Source organism: Octodon degus, unplaced genomic scaffold, assembly GCF_000260255.1.
Source record: "Octodon degus isolate 3935 unplaced genomic scaffold, OctDeg1.0 scaffold00154, whole genome shotgun sequence".
NCBI lineage: Eukaryota > Metazoa > Chordata > Mammalia > Rodentia > Octodontidae > Octodon > Octodon degus.
In genome coordinates, this window is record NW_004524730.1 from 545,324 (window position 1) to 565,665 (window position 20,342).

The following is a 20,342-nucleotide window of genomic DNA, read 5'->3' on the forward strand; positions in this document are numbered from 1 at the left end:
AAAAAAAAATCAACATAGTGTCAGACTTGAACCAAATGGAACAAATGGACTTAATAGATATTTACTGAGTGTTTCAGGCAATGACAGAGTATACAAATTCTTCTTAGAAGCATGAGAAGCATTCTCCAAAAAGACCATGTGCTATCTCATAAAGCATGCTTAAGTAAATTTAAAAGAATCAAACTTATCCTGGGCATATTATGAGGTCATAGTATAATGGCATTAGAAATAAAAGGCAAAATAAACCACAGAAATTAAGACAAATTCATTAAATTAAATAATACCCTTTTGAATAAGCAATGAGCCCTAGAAGAAATCAAGGGAGGAAATTAGACAGTGTTTAGAATCAAATTCTAGTGCTAGTACAACACATCAGAAGTTCTGGGACACAATGAATGCAGTCCTAAGAGGGAGGCTTGAAGTGGCAAAAGCTCACACCAGAAAAATGAAGTGAGTCCAAATACAAGGCTTTTTTTCTCTTGAGTGGATCAGGGTGGCTTTCTGTCATATAGTTAGATATCTAGAGAATAAAGGTTTACCACTCAAGGCTGCCTTCATCATGGGCAGTGCTTCTACTCACCCATGAGATTTGGAAGAACTGGCTGAAGAATTCCCATGGCTCTCAGGTGAGACCACCTAATACAACTCCTCTACTGCAGCCTGTGGTCCAGCAAGTTATAACTAACTTTAAAAAGCTATATTACCAAGAAAGTGTTCCTGAACTGCTTTCAGATGGTCTTAGATACAGATTCAGCCCATAAGGAGTTCTGAGAGGAACATTACCACATCCTTTTCTGTATGGGATTGAGAAATCCTGGACCAATGTCTCTCTAAGGACACTGAGATCTGCCTGAAAGGAAGTGTGGCCTCAGGTTAGACAGGAGAGAAACTCTGAAGGCTTTGTGGAGGAACCTGAACCCTCGATGACCCTGTGGTTGATGACTCTTGCTATAGCAGAGTCCATAGGCTTGCAGGGAGATAGTGGTGGTGTTGAGGAACTGGTGGATGAACACTCAGAGGAATTGTCTACAGAGGAACTTCAGCAACTTCTGGCTGAGCAACAGAGAATCGTAGCTGAGGGGATTTCTGAAGAATAGAAGGGTTATCAACAATCAGAAAGTAAAGTTCATCCCTGAAATTAGAAAAATCCTGAAAAAAAATGGACAAAGCTATGAGCATTTGTAGAGAAGATCCAGCCAGAGAAGAGATAAATTGTTACATTCACTTGCTTAATGGCAATGCCATGGCATACTACAGACCAGTGTCAAAGAAAAGACAAAAACAGACACCTTAGACCAGTTCTGAAAAAGCTGAGACCTAGTGATCCAGAACAAGATCCTAGAGGGCTATAGAACATCTAAAGGAGAGAAAGGACACCAGAGAACCAGATTCCTGATGTTCGTGTGGAAGGGTATTGCATACTGATCAGACCTACAACCTCCCAAAGGAGTGGGTTGAAGGGCTTTTAAATAAAAGAGACAAGTGGTATCATTTTAGAGCTCCAGGAAGATCAAAACCCTCTAGCAGAATTCAAGATTTTCTGGGGACTGAGACAAAGAGCTTTTCTAGGTGACCTATATTTATTTGGTTTTCTTAAGAAGGAAGGGAATACTGAGGAAAGTGCAGGAAACTGAACAGGACCCTGGGAATCCGTAAAAATACTTCCTCCAGTAGTAAATTTTGCTAATTAGGAGAAACATCCTGTCTCCAGGTTGAAGTTCACTTCAGGAATGAAATGCCTGCATCTCTATCAGGTTAACTGGGATTAGAGCAGGTGTCCTCAACTGTGACCTTGTCCTTTGTGATGTCATAGGATCACAGGTCTGATTTTTTTTTCTTTATAAGTTCTAGATACCTTTTCTTGAGGGACAGTCAGCTAAATTTTTTTTTCCCAATTAATGGGTTTTATTTTTATTCTCTTGGCAATTAGTTTTGACATACAGAAAATTTTTTACAAAGATGAGATCCCAGTTGTTGATTCTTTGAAGTATTTCCCATGCATTTTTGGTTTTTGTTCATGAACTCTCTGCCTACACCGGTGTCTTTAAAATTTCTGCATACTTTCTCCTCCAGTAGACTTAGTGTTTCTGTTTTAATATTTAAATCTTTGCTCCAGGGCTAGTATATACACAGGATAGCCTGGATAATTTTACTACAGATTGCTGCTGTTCTATTGAAAGGAGGACTTCATGCTTAAATTTTTTCCCTCTTGGCTTTTTAATATTTTATACCTCTCTGACCGCTCTTACAGGCTTATATCTGATAATCTGAACAACTAATTTGGAGACCACAATGTGCAGTAATATAAAAACCATTGTTGAATTCCTATCATTTTGTTTAGTGAAATTCTGTATTGTTTGTAACCTTTCTTTATTTCTTTTTCTTTTTTATTTTCTGTTTTTATTTTTATTTTTATATTTTATATTTTGTATTCTCTTTAAAAATAAAGAAGTGAAAAAATGAAGAATACTTGAAAATGAGAACAAATGAGGCACTAGCCATACAGAACTGATTAAAAAAAGAAAAAGAAAGAAAAACTAGACACCTGGGCTGCCATATAGCTTCAGAAAAAGAGTCTGCTAAGGGGCCAGGAAACATTCTAAACAATGAGAATAGAATAGCAGATTTGAAGGCATACTCTCATAAAAGTTAGAAATCAACTCATAGCCTGTGACTGTGTTAATGCCTGTCATGAAGAAAGCCTTGACTGTCTAGACCCAGGTGTCCCCCCTTAGCAATGAGTGGCATCGAACTGATTGTGTCTCCCTTGTGTTTTAAAAATATGCAGTGATTCCAACTTGCTCCAAGAGCTTCCAGGCCTTCATGTTTGAGGGAAAACTGGCCCAGTCAAGGACACTTTCGATGCTCCCTGCCCCTCACACCCACTCCCTCCAGGAATGTTCCTGAACAAACCTGCATGACAACATATGATGTAATTCTTGTATTCCATGTAACCAATCACATGATAGCCTGCTATCATCTTTGTACTTCCTACCCACAAGTGATATTTAAACTGAACTGAAACCTGACTTTGGGCTGGTGATTTGAACCATTGAGTTTCCTAACCTGGTAGTGTAATTAAAGTTGGCTCAGATTCCTCAGTGCAGTCTTCCATTTGCTTTGATACTGGTTTTTCTGCTGTGAGAAGAGCTTCTTATTCAAGTCCTTGCCTGTTCCTTTTTTCAAAATATTTTCTTAGAAAAGGAATTGAAACCTGAAGATGAGATAGAGAGCATATAAACTAAGAGAAGGAACATCTACTTCTCCTGTTACTGGTTTATATTGTGGTATGAAGGAGGAGCATCAGAATCCTGTGCTTTCTGGGAAAGTATCACCACTAAGCTCTTCTAGTTCCAGCTCATACAATGCAGTCTAAGTGCCATTGTGCCATGCAGATTCTTTGTACTTAAGGTCTGGATGTCCCCAGCCCTGTCTGGATTTGTTCTGGGCATGGGGAAGCAACATAACCACTCTTGACTTACTGTACTTGCTGTAAGAAAGCCCTTTGTCTCTGACCCATGCTGTCTCTGTCTCTTACCAGCATCCACAACCACACAGTAGCATGTTAAACTGTGAGTAAAGACTCAAAACCTTCATGTTTCTTGACAGTCACCAGCAGAGTGGCAGGGAGGTGGGAGAAGCTGTGACAGAAGAAAAGGTACCAAATAATTGCTTGAACAACAAGAAAGTCAATCGGTTTATTAAGAAAAATTGAGCCTCCACTGAGGTTTTGTGGTCATGCACGTCAAGTGGAATGAGTCTGCCCAGTTGCATCTGCCTTCAGGTGAGGCTGTGGAGGAGGTCTCTGGTATTGATGGCCTGGCAGTGCCTGCTGTGCGGAGGGGACACTTACAAAACTCTTGTGGGGTTAAAGAAAAGAAAGGAGGGTCCAGGCAACAATCACTTCATTAGTGGCAGCAAATGCCACTGTCATCTGTGATTTGTCATGTCAACTGGTAAAAATTGATTTCTCTCTTTCTTTCCTTCTCCCTCCCTGCCTCCTTCCCTCTCTCTTCTACTGCCTTGGCATTTATTTCTTGATTTTTAAAAAACTGTATTTAGTACAGGGTCTCACTACACAGATCAGACTTGTAGTGATTCTTCTGTTTTCAGTTTCCCAAGCGCTGGAATTACAGGCGTGCATCACCACGCCCAGTCTCAGTCCCCATCTCAGCGCATCCTGGGACTGGGGCCAGCACAGCACGCTGGGGATTGAACCCCAGTCCCTGTGCCTGCCTACGCAGGCGCTTTACTTCTTGATATTTTAAGATGTTGCCAAGTTCAGAATACTTTCATACACTTTGTAAGCTCTACTTTCCCATGATGTGTCTGCAGAGTAGGCAGAAACTGGGGGACACAACAATAAAAGAACATGAGTTCGGAGACCTGAAAACCAAAAGCCCTATGCAAACTGAAGAGTCTGTGTTCCCTTCAACATTAAAGGGACTTCCTGTGGCACTTTGCCTCTTGCCTGCTTTACAGTAAGATCTCTGTAACTATGGGGTGACTGGGTGGGTAGAGGGATGGTTAGAATTTCAGTTTTTTATAATTACACATATTAAACCACCTGTGGTAGAGGGGGAGACTTTAAACTCCCAGAATTCCAGTCACTGGGATAAATCTTATTTTTAAAAAACTCAAGTTTAGTGGCTTCCCACGGTGGCAAATAGCTGCTGTCTTAATAACTAGAGTTGCAAGTGTATTATTTTAGGGCACGTACTGGAAGAGCTGTCCTCTTATTCTTTAGCAGCCTTCATAGTAGTAGGCCACTGGTAAGCCACCGGGCACTGAATATGCTCCAATGTTTTTAATACAAGAAAAAAAAAGTAGCTTTCACTAGAGCTTGCTATTCTTTCCTCCGTTGCGTCTGTCATCTCCCCTCTACAGTCACTCATGCACCAGTATTTACAACTAAACATTTTAGAAAAACAAAACACAGGTCATGGGTTGGGATATTTATTGGGCAGCCACGGTACACACCCAAAATTCAGAAGTACCCGCCACCTGCCTTGTCAGAGTGCCCCGGGTACAAAACCTGACAAGGAGCAGGAGGTCCGTGGCCCGGAAGCTCGCTGCCTGTTCCTCTGAGCCTCTGCTGAGGCCTACGGGGCAGAGCTATAGAGGTGTTTGCCATGTTGTCTGGGGATCTAACTTCCACGGGGTGGCCTGGCCACTGGGGGACCAAGTGACTGTCTCAGAACTCGGTTCCTTCTGAGGCCTTCTGTGGGAGGCGTGGCCTCCTCACTGTTCTCCTCTGAGCTGGAGCCCACAGGCGAGGCTGAGCGCCCACCCAGCATGCTGTCTTCACACAGCTTCTGCGCGCCCTGACACTCATGTCCATCCAGCGACTTCAGACTTTGGTTAAAGGAGGCGGAGGCGATGCACTCGGCCGCGGTCTGGTCACAGGCGCAGAGCAGCTTCTCACACAGGCTCTGCCCCACACCTTGAGGACAAGAGCAGAATGGTGGACATGAGGCCCACGAATCACGTGAGGCCTTCCCTGTCACCTGCCTGCCTGCCGCTCTGCCCGACAGCCCTGCCTCCCTTTCCTCCACCTAATGTCTGCCGCACCCTTTGCTGGGAAGAAACCCTCGGCCAGGAATAATGTTTTCTCCAGGAGGACTCACCACCCTCTGCCTAGATTCAGCTGGCCATCTTCTCCCTCAGAAAGCTTCCCTGAGCCCTAAACTAAAGGAGGCATCTTTCCTACATGCTCCCATTGAGCAACCCCTGACAAGTGGCTCCCCCTCTCGTTCACAGCGGGTTACACGTGAATCACATCATGCTGTAATTGTCTAGTTCAGTTTTGCTGGATGGAGAATTTTGAGGGTGACCTCACCTATCCAGGTCCCTAGCTTTATCCTCCCCTAATATTTCCCATGTTCTCACTGGGCAATACCTGTTGGCCTACAGCAGTACATCTTCAGACCAGCATTTCTCCATTTGTCAAACGGAATTTCTTGTCTCCTCTACCTTGGTATTACCAGATGAAATACAGGATGATCAATTAAATGTGAATTCCAGGTACTATGTCTGAAAGGATGTCCACTGAGAACAGACTTTTACTAAAAACTTATTACTTGTTTATCTGAAATTCAGACTTAGGCTTCCTATAGTTTTGTTCGCTAGCTCAGGTAACCGTGCCCTTTCTTTAAAGCATAGATCACATGCAGAGGAGGTGGTGTGTTGAAGAGGCTGGCAACGAATGTGCTTTCTGCAGATTCCTCTGTGTCTACAGCTTTCACTGAAGATAAAGGTCTGTGGTTTTTTTATCCAGTCTTAGTGGGAAGTGTTCAACATTTTTCCTGTTTCTGCCACATAGACTTTATATGCCCCCTAACCTGGCCTCCACGTGGACCCCAGATATGCTGGCTGCATTTTAGCAGCCAGAAACAGGAGGAAGAAAGGTGGGACACAGCTGAGGTTAGAGCAGAATGAGCCATACCGAGGCCTGGGCTCCAGAGGGACTGTCCTTCTCCCTGCACTTAAGATGGTGACACCCCAGCTGGCTGCTGAGGACCCTTTAGTTCCCATCATCCAGAGTTGGTACCTGCCCAAGACCCAGGACTGGACCTGCCCAAGACCCAGGACTTGGACCTGCCCAAGACCCAGGACTGGGTCTTGGACTCACAGGGGGCCTGGACTTGGGTGCTCCATGGAAGTGAACTGATCTGCAGACTTCCCCAAACCTGAGCTACTGGAGGAGCAGGGAAGGAGCCTCCAGCCCCTAGACATGGCCTGATTCAGACCCGTCATTCTAGACTTTTCTCCCAAATAGGAAAAATTATAAATGTCTTCATCTCATTCGTGGGTCTTTAGACCTTCTTATCTGATGTCTGCCTATTTCCCTTAACCTCACCCTGGGCCACAACCAGGCCTTCAACCTTACTTTCTGCCCCAGCAACACAGACCCAGTGTTGCTCCTGTATTGGGCATCTAGAATTCCCAAGGCATGGTGTTTCTCCTCTCCTTGGCTTGGACTTCCCCTCAGCACTCGTCAAACCTCAGCCCCTTGCTGACTCTTCCCATGTTGTCTGGCCCTCTGGAATACACCTGTCAGTGCACCCTTCCAGGGGCACAGCAGTGCTGACTGGCCCTCCCTCTGGGCTCTGGGTGATCCAAGGCAGGGGTCATTGGTGACGGTTTGTTGGGAAAATGGATAGCTGGACAGATGAGTGAGCGTGACGCAAGCACCGTGCTCCCAGGATGCAGTGGCCATAAGTGACACCACAAAGCAAGATGGCAGAGTGAGAGAGCAGAGGCAGGAGGTGGAGGACAAAGTGCCCAGCCAGTGGCTTCCCAGACAGATGTGAGGAGGAACAAGCCCTCTCAGGGCTCCTATGAGCTTCCAGGAGAAGCATCTTTTTATTGTTTTAAGGTCCAGAATACAAGGGAAATGCATCCGCTGTTTGAAGAAGGAAGTGCAGCCAAGTGTGGACAGCTCTAAAGCAAGCTCTCATGCACTTGCTACAGGGGAGGCAACTTTCAGACTGTCCCTGACAAAGGCCTTCAGTGCAACAGAAGACTTTGCTTTCCACTTCAGGGAGGAGTGGAGCTGAGGATTTAGCTCTCCCTGTAGCCAGAGTTGCCTCTCTTTTAATGGGGTTCCTTAGAAGTCCTTGCTTGGGAAAGGGTCTACTTCCCAGGAACAGACAGCGGGGAAGGTGCAGAGCCAGCTGGAGAGCTGATCACATTTCAGGATCCAGACCTCAGCCCTTCCCTCTCCTCTGCCTGTCACCTGGGGCCTCACTCATCCCTGTGCCTTGGGAAGAACATGAGTGCTGTCTGCCATGGGGCTGCAGGTTGCTCCAGGGGCTTGTAACCAGCGTGGTGACTTAAAGCAACTGGTTCAGGCTTTGGAACTGGAGCCAGAAGTTAGAGCTGGGTGAGTCTCAGTGCTGGAAAGAGTCAAGGTCATGTCACAGAAGAAGATGTGCTGGGAAGACACCCAGAAGCCAAGCTCTGGCCAGAGGCCCACTTGCAGGAGGAGACAACCGACTGCCCAGCCAACAGCACTTACACTTGGGTGTGCGGTCCACACACAGCACTGCAGACTGAGCGCGTCTCTCTGGCAGGCAGCCCAGCCTTCTCACCTGGTCCAGGCAGCAGTGATGAGACAGACAGCACCTGCAGCCAAGACAACCCTTTACTCCCCCAGAGCTTCTGGCTGACCCAGGCCTGCTTTTGTCCACAGTCCTTGGAGTAGCGGGCAAAACCAGCTCCTCCCACCCAGGGCACACAGGGCTGCCCATGCACAGCCCAGCCCCATTCTGGCTGGTTGGTTGCGTACTGCACAGAGACGCCATCTGGAAGGCAGCACCCGTCACATTGCATGCATCTGATTAGTTAAAGTTGTTTCTTGTATTCTCAGGATGATGCTGTTGATGGCAGTGTGGATGGTTTGCCTGCTTATTAAAGCAACAAATGGAGTCTTTAAGAAAGGGATATTTTCAGGAATGGAGTCCTTTAAATTGTTTTTCTTCATCTTACAGGAAGACTCCCCGTGGACTAGCAATGCTCCCAGCTACCTAGCTTTTCACGTATGGTTGATGTCACATCTGTGGCTTACCCTCCCCAAGGCCTCAGCCTACAGTGAACCACAGTCTCTATAAATAAAGAACTACAAATAAAGATGCAGCACAGGGCCTCAGTGAATGCGGGAAAGAATCACAACTTGCTTGTAGATGACCCTACCTGACCCAACCCAACCCATCATGTTCAAACTCCCCCAGCCAGAGTGAGCTTCGGGACAGTGGGATGCTTCCACTATTGGTGTTATAACTGCTCCCCCAGGCTTCTCTTTCCAACTCTTCCTTGTTCTTTAATTCTTCTCAACGCTCCCTGGAGACCTGCACCTTTGTTGTTCGGTACTGGAGAATGAACCCAGGGCCTTTCCAGGGAACTACATTCTCAGTCCTCTTAATGTTTTGTTTTGCCTTTCCTTTGTTTTGTTTTGTTTGTAATTTTGAGACAGGGTCTCCCTAAGCTGCCCAGGCTGGACTGGAACTTGCAGTCCTCCTGCCTCAGGCTCCCGGAGTGCATAGATTACAAATATGCGCTCCCACGTCCAGCCTCTTTTGCAGCCTTTAACAGGCCTTGTTTGTCTTCAGCCAGGTATCAGTGACACTAGCCCTGCTGCCAGTACCACCTACCTCACATGCTCACATAGCCCAGTGGCAAAGGTCAGGGCCTGGAGATTAGGCTGCAGCTATAACAGAGTAACAGGATCCTGTGTGGGCACTTGCCGGATGGGGTGGGGGGCATTTTGCATGACAGTTACATGCCAAAGTCAGTAAGTTAGAGATGATAGAGATTGTTTCAACAGTCCCTGACATGGCTCCTAAGGTACTGCATGCCTGCAGGTGGGAACATGCCCTGCGGGTCATGAGACCAGTGTGACTGACCCTGCCAGCCGGGTCCTCAGGCCGCTTTAGTGTACCTTCCTTGCCTGGCTGGTCACGTCTGCTATCTTGGCACTGTCAGCATAAAACTTGCTACTACAAAAGGTCTTTGAATTATTGTCTTTCAGCAGTGGGTCCAAAAGCCAAGGCTTTAATGCTGGACTTCTTCCCCAGCCCATTTTATTTTTCTATTTTTACTTTTTATTTTGAGACAACATCTCACTAAATTGACAGATTGCCTGGGATGGGTTTGAATTTGTCATCCTCCTGCCTCAGCCTCCCGGAGGGCTGTAATTACAGGCGTGTGGACCAGGCCTAGCTTTGATGCTTCTTTAGCTCCCCATTCCTGCCCCAGCAGCCCACACAGGTTGGATAAATGCTCAGTGTGACAGTGCACTTGGGGGAAGGCAGCTACGCAGTGTTGGGCAGTGGGTGCATGGTCCACTAATCCTGCCTCTGATATGCCTGGGTCTACAGCAGTCTGCATGCCCCATCTTCCCGCCATGCATTCTTTAATTGTAATTAGCTTTGTTTACCCCTTTTGTCAGCTTCCCCCATGAATGTTGATTTCACTATGAAAACTGTACCACTCCTAAAGGGCTCACTCCCTGCCTTTTTGGTGCCGGTCATTCCAGCCTTTAAAGCTGCCAACCATTTTCTGAAATCCCTCAAACTTGGCTGCAGAACCCCTGGTTTCCTCTGTTCCTTCTAGTGCATTTATTATACTGTGAAGTAGTTTTGTGAGATTGTCCACTTCTTTCACCATTCGAAGCTTCAGTGGGCCCCAGCATTCACTTGTTTGACTTTTCTGCACAGTCTTGTTCATCCAGGACCTAGCACAGTGCCTGGTACAGAGCAGAACCACAGAAAATCCAGGGTGAATGCATTTATGAATGAATAAGTTAATGAACATATGCAGCTGCTGAAAATTCCTCCAGGAGTGGTAGATACAAAATTTAGAAGCTTTACATACAAGTTGCTGAGAAGCTAATTTCCATGTGGCTTTCTGCAGCACAAACCAAAGGGAGATCAAATTCTGCATGTTGGTCAGTCTGAGGTGGTGTGAAGTATCTTGGTCCCCCAGCTCTCATAGAAGAGTAGCATTTGTGGTTTTGCTTTATGGTCCCCAGCCTCCCAAGTCATGAGCTCAGGAGCAGTAGGGCTTGACCCTGTCCTAGATGAATGACCTCGGATACATCAGAGTGAGCCTAAGATGCTCATCAGGAAAACGGGCCTGCATGCCATCAGGCCTCTGTGCAAGAGAAGGAATGCTCACAGCAAGTTCTCTGAGCCCAGAGCAAAGTCCAGCAGAGACGAGGGCTCTGCAGGTGCAGGCAGGATCAGCCCCACTCGCACACCTCCCTCCACACAGCTGTACCTGTCCAGGGTGTCCTTTGGCTCGCCTCTTCCTTCTCGCCCGCAGTAACAGCCATAAGCTTCAAACTGCTCTGGGCACGAGGACGTCAGGCAGAAGAGCATCTCTCCAAGCTGCGCCATCACCTGGGTGTCCTCCTCACTGCCCACGTGCAGAAAGGTGAATCTGTCACAGGCTGATCAGGGACAAGGACTCTCAGGGGAGGATGGAAGGTTAGGGCAGCACCCCAGGGCACACAAGGACATCTCTGGGTGGTACCAGAAACCTAAGTTTCCACATCTTGGATCGCCATTCTGCTGAGAAAACTGAACTCTTTAGGAGGCATTGTGTCTTAGAGAGAAAGCCTTTTCCTGCCCAACATTCAATTCTCCACAAGAGAATGAATTTCCGATGAAATTTCCCTAGAACATATGGTCTCACCAGGACCAGAGATGCTCTCCGGGCCACACTGTAATACTGGGCCCAGCCTTGCCTTATGGGGAGTCTTGTCCCCTTGGGATTTCAAGGGATATCAGATAGCACACTTTGTGGGCTGCATTTTAGAACCCTTGTTTTTCTCCATCTCTGCATCTTTGTATGCGAGTCTGGCTATCTGTTCTCCTCCTACTCTTCCTCCTCCACTGCAGCTGTCAAGGGCAGCTGTCTTGAGTTCTGTGCTGGATGCCAGAGTGGGCTTGCCCAGCCATCAGCAGAATCCTTCTCTGTGTACAGCTGCCTGTGCCCCTCATAGGAGAAGCAGGGCCTTTGGTCAGCATCCGAGGGAGAAGACATGGGGAAGGACTGCTAAAACTCAAATGTTTCCTTCTTTCCCCAAAACACAAGTGTGCATGGTGTTAAACTTCTTACCTCTAGGTCACTAGAGTACAGTGCTAAAAGCATCGGGTCAGGGGGCAGATCAGAGCTCCTGTCCCAGGTTTAGCCTCACAGCAGCCCTGGAGCTGCACACAAACCACATCCCCTTGAGCCTACTGTGCTCATCCAGTAAGGGGAGGATGCCTCTGGCTCCACCAATAAGAAGGTCACAACCGGATAAGGTGGCTGATGGTGCTTTGCACAGACCAAAGCATGTGATCCAGGGACAGAGAGGGCAGGACCTCCTCTGGTCTCTGACTTCCACTTACCTCTGCCAGTTGTTTCCCCAGGACTGCTTTCCATGGATGGCACTGCCAGCCCTGAAGACTTACTGCCAGTGGGGACAACAGTTACAGCCTTAGCCGTGGCAACAATCTCTGCAGAACCTGCAAATGCACACCTTGCTGGGTCAGATTCAAAAGGGACTGAAAAGAGATTTGCCAGTGGTCAAGGCCAAGTACAGACATATTGATCGGAACACAGAATCGGCAGGAGAGTAGTCCTCAAACTCGACTTGCAGACATCAAGGCAGCTTTCAGGGATCCAAGAAATCCTACTATTTATGGTTGTCTCAACATGCCAGGAGAAGTGGCCATTAACTGTGATGGTCAGCTTGACTGGATTAACAAAGTCTTAGGGGATTGGTAAAGCGCCTTTCTGGGTGTGTCTGCAAGGGGTTTTCCTAGATGAGCAGCACGGAGACTTACAAGCTGAGGAGTGAGACCCTCCCTGGTTGTGGGTGGCATTGACCAACAGCTTACAGCCCATGAAGAATGAAAGAAAGAAGAGAGACCTGGGGACAAGCATACACCCTTTCTGGTCACCTCCCTAGTGACCTACCTCCTCAACCACCTCCAAACAGCACATTCAACCATGAATTCAGAAGTGATGCAGTCCCTTTCCAAATGCCCACCTCTGAGCACATAAGACTTTCAGGACATTTTACCCAATCTGACTGGTTAGATAGACCATCACAGAAGTGTACACTAGACCACCTGGAAAGCAGCTCCAGAGTGGGAGGTACAGTGGCTGCCCAAGTCTGTGTTTGTGCCTTGTTTACCGTCATGCACCTGCCAAGTGACTACACCAGTGGCGCTGGAACCAATGGCTCCTGTGCCATAGTGGGTACACAGAGCCCTCTCTGTTGGCATGAGAGATTAGTATATAAGGTTTTTTTCCCCCAAACTAAAACCTCAGGATTCAGATTTAATTGCTATGTTGACACTTTGCAATAACTAAGTGGGCTTGGGGTTGTTGTTGGGGCGCTTGTCTTGAAAAGGCTCAAGGTCTCTCAACTATGCTCACAGCAAGGGAACAGGCAAAGCACATGGTAGAGACACTGGGTCATGTCACAGGACACAATTTTGTGGGCAAGGAGAACACTTCCTCCACCCTCTATTTCCTGATTAAGTGTTATAAAGCTTCTCAATCTATTCAGAATTCAATGCAGTTGTTTCCTGTGACCTGCATGACTGCTCCAGTTTTATCCTTCATCTAGTGGTTTCATTTCTACATATCTAATGTAAGGAATTAATCATAAGCAGGTGGGCTTCAATAAAGTGTATATCTACAATACACAATAACAAAATGCTGTGAAAGGCTATAGCAGGAGGCTCACAAGTAAGCCCTGAGGATCTTAGAGAAAATTACTCAGATCTTATCTCAAAATAAAAGAAAAAAATGGAAGGACTGGGAATTCAGCTCAGTGCGAAAGCCCCAGGTTCAGTGTTTGGTGCTGCAATAAAATAAATAGTAATACATACTTGGTTAAAGAAATTCTGTTTCCACATCATCACTATACAGCTACCACAACTCACATTGCATAAAAATATTTAATGTCAAGGGAAGAGCATTGCATTGTATTAATTATATAACTCAGACTGAAAATCATAGCCACCAAATGAACTCAAGTTCCTCCTATTTATGTTGCTAGATATGTTTTGGGAAGAGCAGGAGATGAGAAAAAATATCTTCAAATGTTGAACATGTCCATCTTTGTATTGAGGAGTTACAGTGAATTAAGTGGGAAACTACATACAGTTTCTACATTTTTTGAAATGCATCTCCTCGTAAGATAATTTGCATTTCTTTCTGTTAAAGGACCATTTGATTGCACTTGTGTACATTCTCATGCATGGGGATGTAAAGTAAATTGGCTTCAATGATTTCTTTGTTAAGCATTTAGCCCCAGGATTCCTTTGCAGTGTACTGATTCTATAGCTCTATCAGGCACAGTGACACACAGAAAACCAGGAAGAAGTAAAGATGATTACCTGGAGGGGTTGTGGCCCTAACAGTGTCCATTCCTTCCAGATCCTGTCTAGGTCCTAATAGAGGAGAAAGAAGAGAGACAGGGTAAGGGCCACCTCCAGCTTACAGTCTGTTGATGATATTCCGAGCAGAGGTGCAGGGGCCCATGAACTTCCTGCTGGCCTGAGCCACCTCCCACTATGACATTGCCTGAGATAGCTGATGATGCCAGGGTCTCTGCAGAGCAAAAGGAAGCCCTGACAAACAGGCTCACTGTCAGAGGAAGCAGACCAGTTTGCTGAACCATGCAGAGACTGTAGCTTCTCTGGAATTTGGGGAGAAAAAGGTAAAAGAAAGCAAGAGCGCACAGTCAGGAGGCAGCAGAGTTGGTGTGATTGACCTGGTTTACTCATGGCTAGGCAAATGTGGAGCCTCCATGTCTCTGTAAAGGGGGCTGGTCATGGTCATTAAGCTCCTACTGGGTGCCATAGAATCTGGCAACAAGGACTGTCTTGTATTAACTTACTTGATGAGAATCCCATGAGTCGGCAGTACTGTGCTTACCCTCCTTCTGAGGGGAGAAAGGTGACACATAGGAGAGTGGGGTCACTTGTTCAAGGTCACAGAGCTCGAAAGGAGGCAAGCCCAGACTGGCTGGCCGAAGGTGACACTCTGTAAAGCATGGCCCTAGTCTGCATTTTCACCGCTGGCTGGGCCCCACAAAGCAAGAGGTGGTGGCCACATGATTCTGAGCAAAGAGAAAAGCTGCCTCGATGCTTTGAATGGGTTCAGGAATCAAAAAGCAAAACCTAGCTAATGTAATCCTAGTATTCTGGGAAGCTAAGGCAGAAGAATCAAAAGTTCCAAACCAATTTGGGAAACTTGGTAACTTTTAATGAATAGAAAAGGGACCACAGAGGTAGCTCAATGAGAAGGCTCTGGGTTCAATTCCTAGTACTGCTCGAAAAAGAAGCAAAACCTGTGCACTCAGTACTAAGACTGCTAGGCTAAGCCACCCGGGCAAATGACACTGCCCCTTATCTGTAACATGGGTGTAAGGATGGGCTCTTGGGGCCAGCGAGAATGTATCCAGAGAAGGCACATGACTGGTGTGTTGGAAGCCATCAACATCAAAGGATCCATTCACTTATTCTGAGGAAGCTATTATCAGTTACTTATATTTTTAAAGAGGGATCTATGTTAAAACCACCTGAAGCAAAGTAAATGGTTGGGTTAATTCTGCTGATGAAACTTGACATAGATACTCTTTAGGAAGATTGTGTGTTTTATAATTCACTCTTGGGTCATGGGAAAAAGCACCACCCTCTCCTGAGGTCCCTTCTGCTTACTTGTCCTCGCGAGAGTGGTCGTCTTCTCAGCTCTGCTCTCAACAGCCACTGTGAAAAGAAACCGCCCAGCTTCGGTTATGCATCCAGCTGGGTGTCCAACTCAGGCCGAGGTCATCTGCCTGGGAAATAGGTCTGGGGGGTAAGGACCAGAAGGGAAATCCCGGAGAATCAGGGTCAGGGATCTGGCTGCTTGCTGGTGCTCAAGCTGGACCCACGTTGGTGCACAGTGGCCAGCCCAGGGACCGGCCCAAGTACAGGCAGAAAGAGCAGCAAGCAGCATCTTTGGGAGTGAAGTCAGGAAGGCTCTCTGGAAAAGCAATTGTCAAGTGAGTGTGGCCTAAAATGACAGAAGCACCAGTGTCTCTGTTCCAACCCTGCCCCTCAGCTATTTCAGAATGGAAATTGCTGCTGTCAGTCATGCTGGGTATTGTCACTGCGTGGGCTGGAAATGCAGTGGGTGCAGGTGATGTTTCCTTTTCTCTCTGGGCCTTGACCCCAAGGCAGGAGCTATGGGGGAGCTCATAGGGATAAGGTCCCCTGGGCCACTTGAGGGACAGCCAGGCAGAAGCCAGACCATGAGCTCTGCTTCTGTCCTCCTGTGCAGCAGCAGTGACAACAGAGGATGGAAGTATCAAACTCCAGGAAGCAAAGTGAAGAGGACGTCTCTCAGGGCTGGCTGGCCAGATCCAGTAAATAAAAATGCAGCGTGCCTCTCTCCACTGGGATTTCAGATGAGCATTTCAGTACTGCACAGTGTGTGTCCCATGTAACGTACTGGTACTATGGAAAGCATTTGCTGTTCATCTCAGTTCAGGTCCAGCTGAGTAGACCCCTTGCACACTGCCTGTGACTGCACGGGGTGGGAGCCAGAGTTTCAGAGAAGCTGAGGAAGTAGGGAGGAGACGTGGCAGGCATGATGAGCATCAGAAGGGGCTCCACGGTGCACTGGAGTCTGCTCCATACCAAAGCAGGGAGGGGGCTCTGGTGCCAACAAGTCAGGTGAGGGCACAAATGAGGGAGGGATGCCGGGTGGCAGCCTGCCCCCTTCCACTCACCTTCTCCTGAGTGCACGGTTAGGCTGGCCTCTGTGGGTTCTGCAGGAACCACTGGGAAAAGAGACCCACAAAGAGCAGTGACCAAAGCAGCAGGTGTCAAAGCCAAGCCTGGAGTCCCCAAGGAGAGCAGGATGGGACCCACTGGGCCAAGGGAGGACAGGGCTGGAAAGGTCCCACCAGGGAAAAGCTGGCCCTTCTGTCTGAGGATTCCCTCACTCTCTTATACCTCTGGGCCACGGGCCGCCATCGAGGCCATGATGCTGGAGAACCCCTAGTCACTGCCAGGTTTCAGCAAAGAAGAAAGACTGCCAGACATGGCTTGGGACAGTGCAGAGGCTGCAACCCAGAGGAGACCACAATCCAAAAACAGCCCTGTCCATGGGGAGACTGCAATCCAAAAGCAGCCCTGCAGTGGCCATCTGAAGATGCCCAGCAATGGTTGGCCCCTCACATGGCAGGGAAAGAGAGCACAGGACGCAGAGGCATGCAGAGAGGATGCACACATGTGCACACTCCTTACAGACACACTCACAGACCCTTGCAATGCACTCTTGTCTGCTCACACACCCATGCATGCACATGCACACTCCACATGTGTGCACACTCATACATGCATCTACACACCGACAAATGCATGCCTACACACACAGACACTCCCACACCAGCTTGCTCTTAAACACAGCACAATTAGTTCTGAGAGGGAGGGAGGGCCCTGCCTGGGGAGAGGAGAGTTGCTCTGCCGAAGAGTGCCTTGGACTTCCCAGCCCACAGCCCCTAGGGTGTTGGATTCTAGAGATTCTGGAGGCTCTGCTGAACCAGAAGTGGCAGGAGTGAACTGTATTCTGTTTTCTCCTAAGAGCCATTTTAAAAAAATGCATTTAGTATAGGGTCTACAGGCTTTTACTACCTAGATCGTATTTGTAGTGATTCTCCTGTTTTCAGCCTCCCAAGCACTGGGATTATAGGTACGCACCATTATGCCCAGTCTCAGTCACCATTTCAGCATGCCCTGGGGGCAGGGCCAGCATGGAACGCTGGGGATCGAACCCCAGCCGATGCGCTCTGCCTAAGCAGGCACTTTAGTTTGCTGAGCTATCTGGCAGGCCCCAAGAGCCACATTCTAAAGTGAGAATCATCCTCTGCTTAGTTCAATGAGCAGTTGCTAAGCCCACCCCATGCTGAAAAGACGCATGTGGAAACCATCCGCTACTCTCCCAGCCCTATCAGAGCTAGGCTGCCCTTTCTGCTGTGGGCTTTGGGAAGCATGTGGAGGAAGGGAGGATGGCAGGAAGGGTCTGCTCCTGGTAGGCCATCACAGCTAGGAGCTCATCCAGCATGACAAGGCCCTGTCCTCATCACATTGCATCTTAGGGCTCTGACTGTAGTGAGAAGGGGGAGAGAAGGAACTTGGGTGCACCTCATCTTTGGATTAAGTTTACACCTTGATCCAGGGCATGGCCATGTCCACCTGTGGAGGCTACCAGTGTCCAGTAGGGAGGGGCCCAGTCTACACTAGAACCACTGGAGATTAGGAGTTTTATGTATTGATATTATGGAATAATATTGATTGGGTCTCCTGGCAAGGGAAGCAGAGATGGGCTGGTGCCATAGCTAGCTCCAGCCTTGGCCAGGCAGACTTGGCAGAAGGCATGGTTCTACCTGCTCTCACCACCATTGGCCCTTGGGGACACTGTAGGAGCCCTGTCCCCTGGAAGCCTTACCTCCAGGCAGCAGTGTCACCCTCCCTTTTTGACTGGTTGTCTCTAAAAGGAAAACACATAGGAAGGTGTGTTGAGAGCATGGAGTTTGGGAGTACATGAAAGTGTGGAAGTTGCCATCTGCAGACGCCTGACAATGGTTGGCCCCTCACCAGCTCCTGCCCAGGTCATCTGTCCCTCATTGGGCACAAAGCCCATCCTTCCTACCTGGAGTCTGAGCCAGGCAGAGGGAGGGGTCCAAGAGATTCAGGGAGAAGTTGATGCTGGACTGAGCCAAGCACTGTATGGCAGCCTTGTCGCAGGTACACAGCAGGTGCTCACACGGGTCCGTGGATGCTGCAGGTGCAAAGACGAAGCAGGTGAGAAGATTCCCGTGAAACCCGAGACAACGTGTGTCCTTGATGACATGCTTCTCTGTCTCATCACAATAATGCCATTCCACCTCCTCAGCTGGGCTGGCTATCCTGGGCTACACCTCTGTCCACACTCACACCCAAGCTACCAGGCACACGATGGGCTCCACATACAACATACTGAGAGTCTGCCCATGTCTCCACCTCTGGGCTCCACCATCAGCTCCTACCCGATTGTGTCAGGATCCTCCTCTTTAGTTTCCCCCCTCCTTCCCTATCTCTGTTCTTATCCAAGAGCCAGAAGCATGTTTTCAAACTCAGGCCAAGGGATGAGACGTAGCTCTGTGGTAGAGTGCTTGCCTACTCTGCCCCAGTCTAGGGTTCAATTCCCCTTATAGCAACAAAACAAATAAATAAAAACTCAGATCAAAGCATGTGCTTATCCACTCAGAAGCCTCCCAGTGACTTTCCAGGGTTGCCTAGGAGATGACAGTTGGCTATTTTCCTCCCCCAGCTCCCAATCCCCTCCGTCTCCTTTTCCACCACTTGGTGTCCTTGCTGCTTCTCAAGCACGGTAGGCGCCCAGGGCCTCGGGCCCATCCATGTCCTCTACCTGCACCATCCTTCTCCCAGTCAACCCCAGAATGCCTCCTGCCTCCTCTGAGGTTTTAGCTCCGTGCTTAAAGAGGTTTTTCTTGCTCTTCTTGTTTAAAAGGAACCCCATCCTCTCCACCAGTTCCTTTGCCTGACTTAATTTCCTCTACAGCTCTAATAGGCTTGTCTTCGCTAAGTATTGGGCTAATGTGAGGATAGTCCAAAAGGTCAGAAGGCCTCCCACATAGAGAAGATGGTCCTGAGCTGGTGTAGATGCTCAACACACATCTGGCGAGTGGACGATGGCTTCTGTTTTTTTTTTTGTGCTTCCAGGGCACCTTTCCTGGTGGCTCACAGCTGGTCTCTTCTACCTTCTCTTGATGTTCTGTGCTTCAGCCCATCCTTGTAACCTGAACTTGGGGATCAGTTGGAACTGGGTTCAAATCTTGGTTCTATGACATAGCAGCTGAGTGACTTTGGGCAAGTTGCTCAATTGCTCTTAGCTTTCCTCTCCTTGTCTGAAAACTGTGGGTGATGTTCCCCTCTAATAGGGTGTCAGGAAGATCAGCTTGTTGTGTGTAGAGACCATGGGATGCAGTAGGCAGGGATTTGGGACAGCTCCCATCTCTTGTCCCCAAAGTTCATTCCTTCTCCCCTCTGTGCCTTTGCCTACTCTACATCTTCTTTTTGACTGGCTCAGCTTGCCCTGAGGGTGAGGCTGGCTCTGCATGTGTTGCCAGGGATTGAACCCCGGTCCCCTGTGCCTGCCTAAGCTTGCCTAAGCAGGCACTTTAGACTGCTGAGCTATCTCACTGGCCCCTCTACATCTTCTACCAGCATTTCCCAGACACATGAAACAAAACTCCTGGAGTCGCACAGCCATGAGAGTGGAGGGCTGAGATTTTAACCTGCACATGTCTGATTCTTATAATGGGCAGCCCCCACAAGAGTCACTCAGAACCACCACCTCTATGGATGTTGTCAAGGTCCTAATGTGTACTAAGAACTGCATTAAGCATTTTAAATCACCACTTAACTTAATTCCCAAAACATCTACCCAAAGCAGGCTGTCTCCTTCCCACCAGAGAAGTTAAGTAATTGCTCTACTGCTGCATAGCACCCATATAGCCAGCGTTCAGCCCTTCACAAATCTCAAAGTTGCTGCAAGTATAAAATCGTAAGCCAGATACTTTTCAAGGTACACATGAGCCAATGTGTACATGGAAAAATTTCAGCATTTTTGGTCATTAGAAAAATATAAATCAAATCAACACTGAAATTCTACCTTCCTCCAGAAAGAATGGCTATTCACCACAAACTCAAAGAACAGTAAGTTTGAGCAACTCTGCAGGGAGAAATGAATGCTTCTCATCACTGGCAGAAATGGCAGCTAGC

At 47.9% G+C, this 20,342-nt stretch overlaps 1 protein-coding gene across 1 annotated transcript in view; it reads right to left on the reverse strand.

Annotated features, from left to right (window-relative positions):
- Positions 1-5,147: 5,147 nt before the first annotated feature.
- The window catches only part of Oc90 (otoconin 90), a 32,072-nt gene continuing 16,877 nt past the window's right edge, over positions 5,148-20,342 (reverse strand). Inside the window, exons 6-14 of the mRNA XM_023702605.1 lie at positions 18,208-18,336; positions 18,004-18,045; positions 16,283-16,333; positions 15,228-15,275; positions 13,902-13,955; positions 11,898-12,014; positions 10,780-10,951; positions 8,021-8,127; positions 5,148-5,443 (exon numbers count right to left, since the gene is read on the reverse strand). Of these exons, the coding sequence (XP_023558373.1) occupies positions 5,148-5,443; positions 8,021-8,127; positions 10,780-10,951; positions 11,898-12,014; positions 13,902-13,955; positions 15,228-15,275; positions 16,283-16,333; positions 18,004-18,045; positions 18,208-18,336 (1,016 nt within the window). The remainder of the gene's footprint in view (positions 5,444-8,020; positions 8,128-10,779; positions 10,952-11,897; positions 12,015-13,901; positions 13,956-15,227; positions 15,276-16,282; positions 16,334-18,003; positions 18,046-18,207; positions 18,337-20,342) is intronic.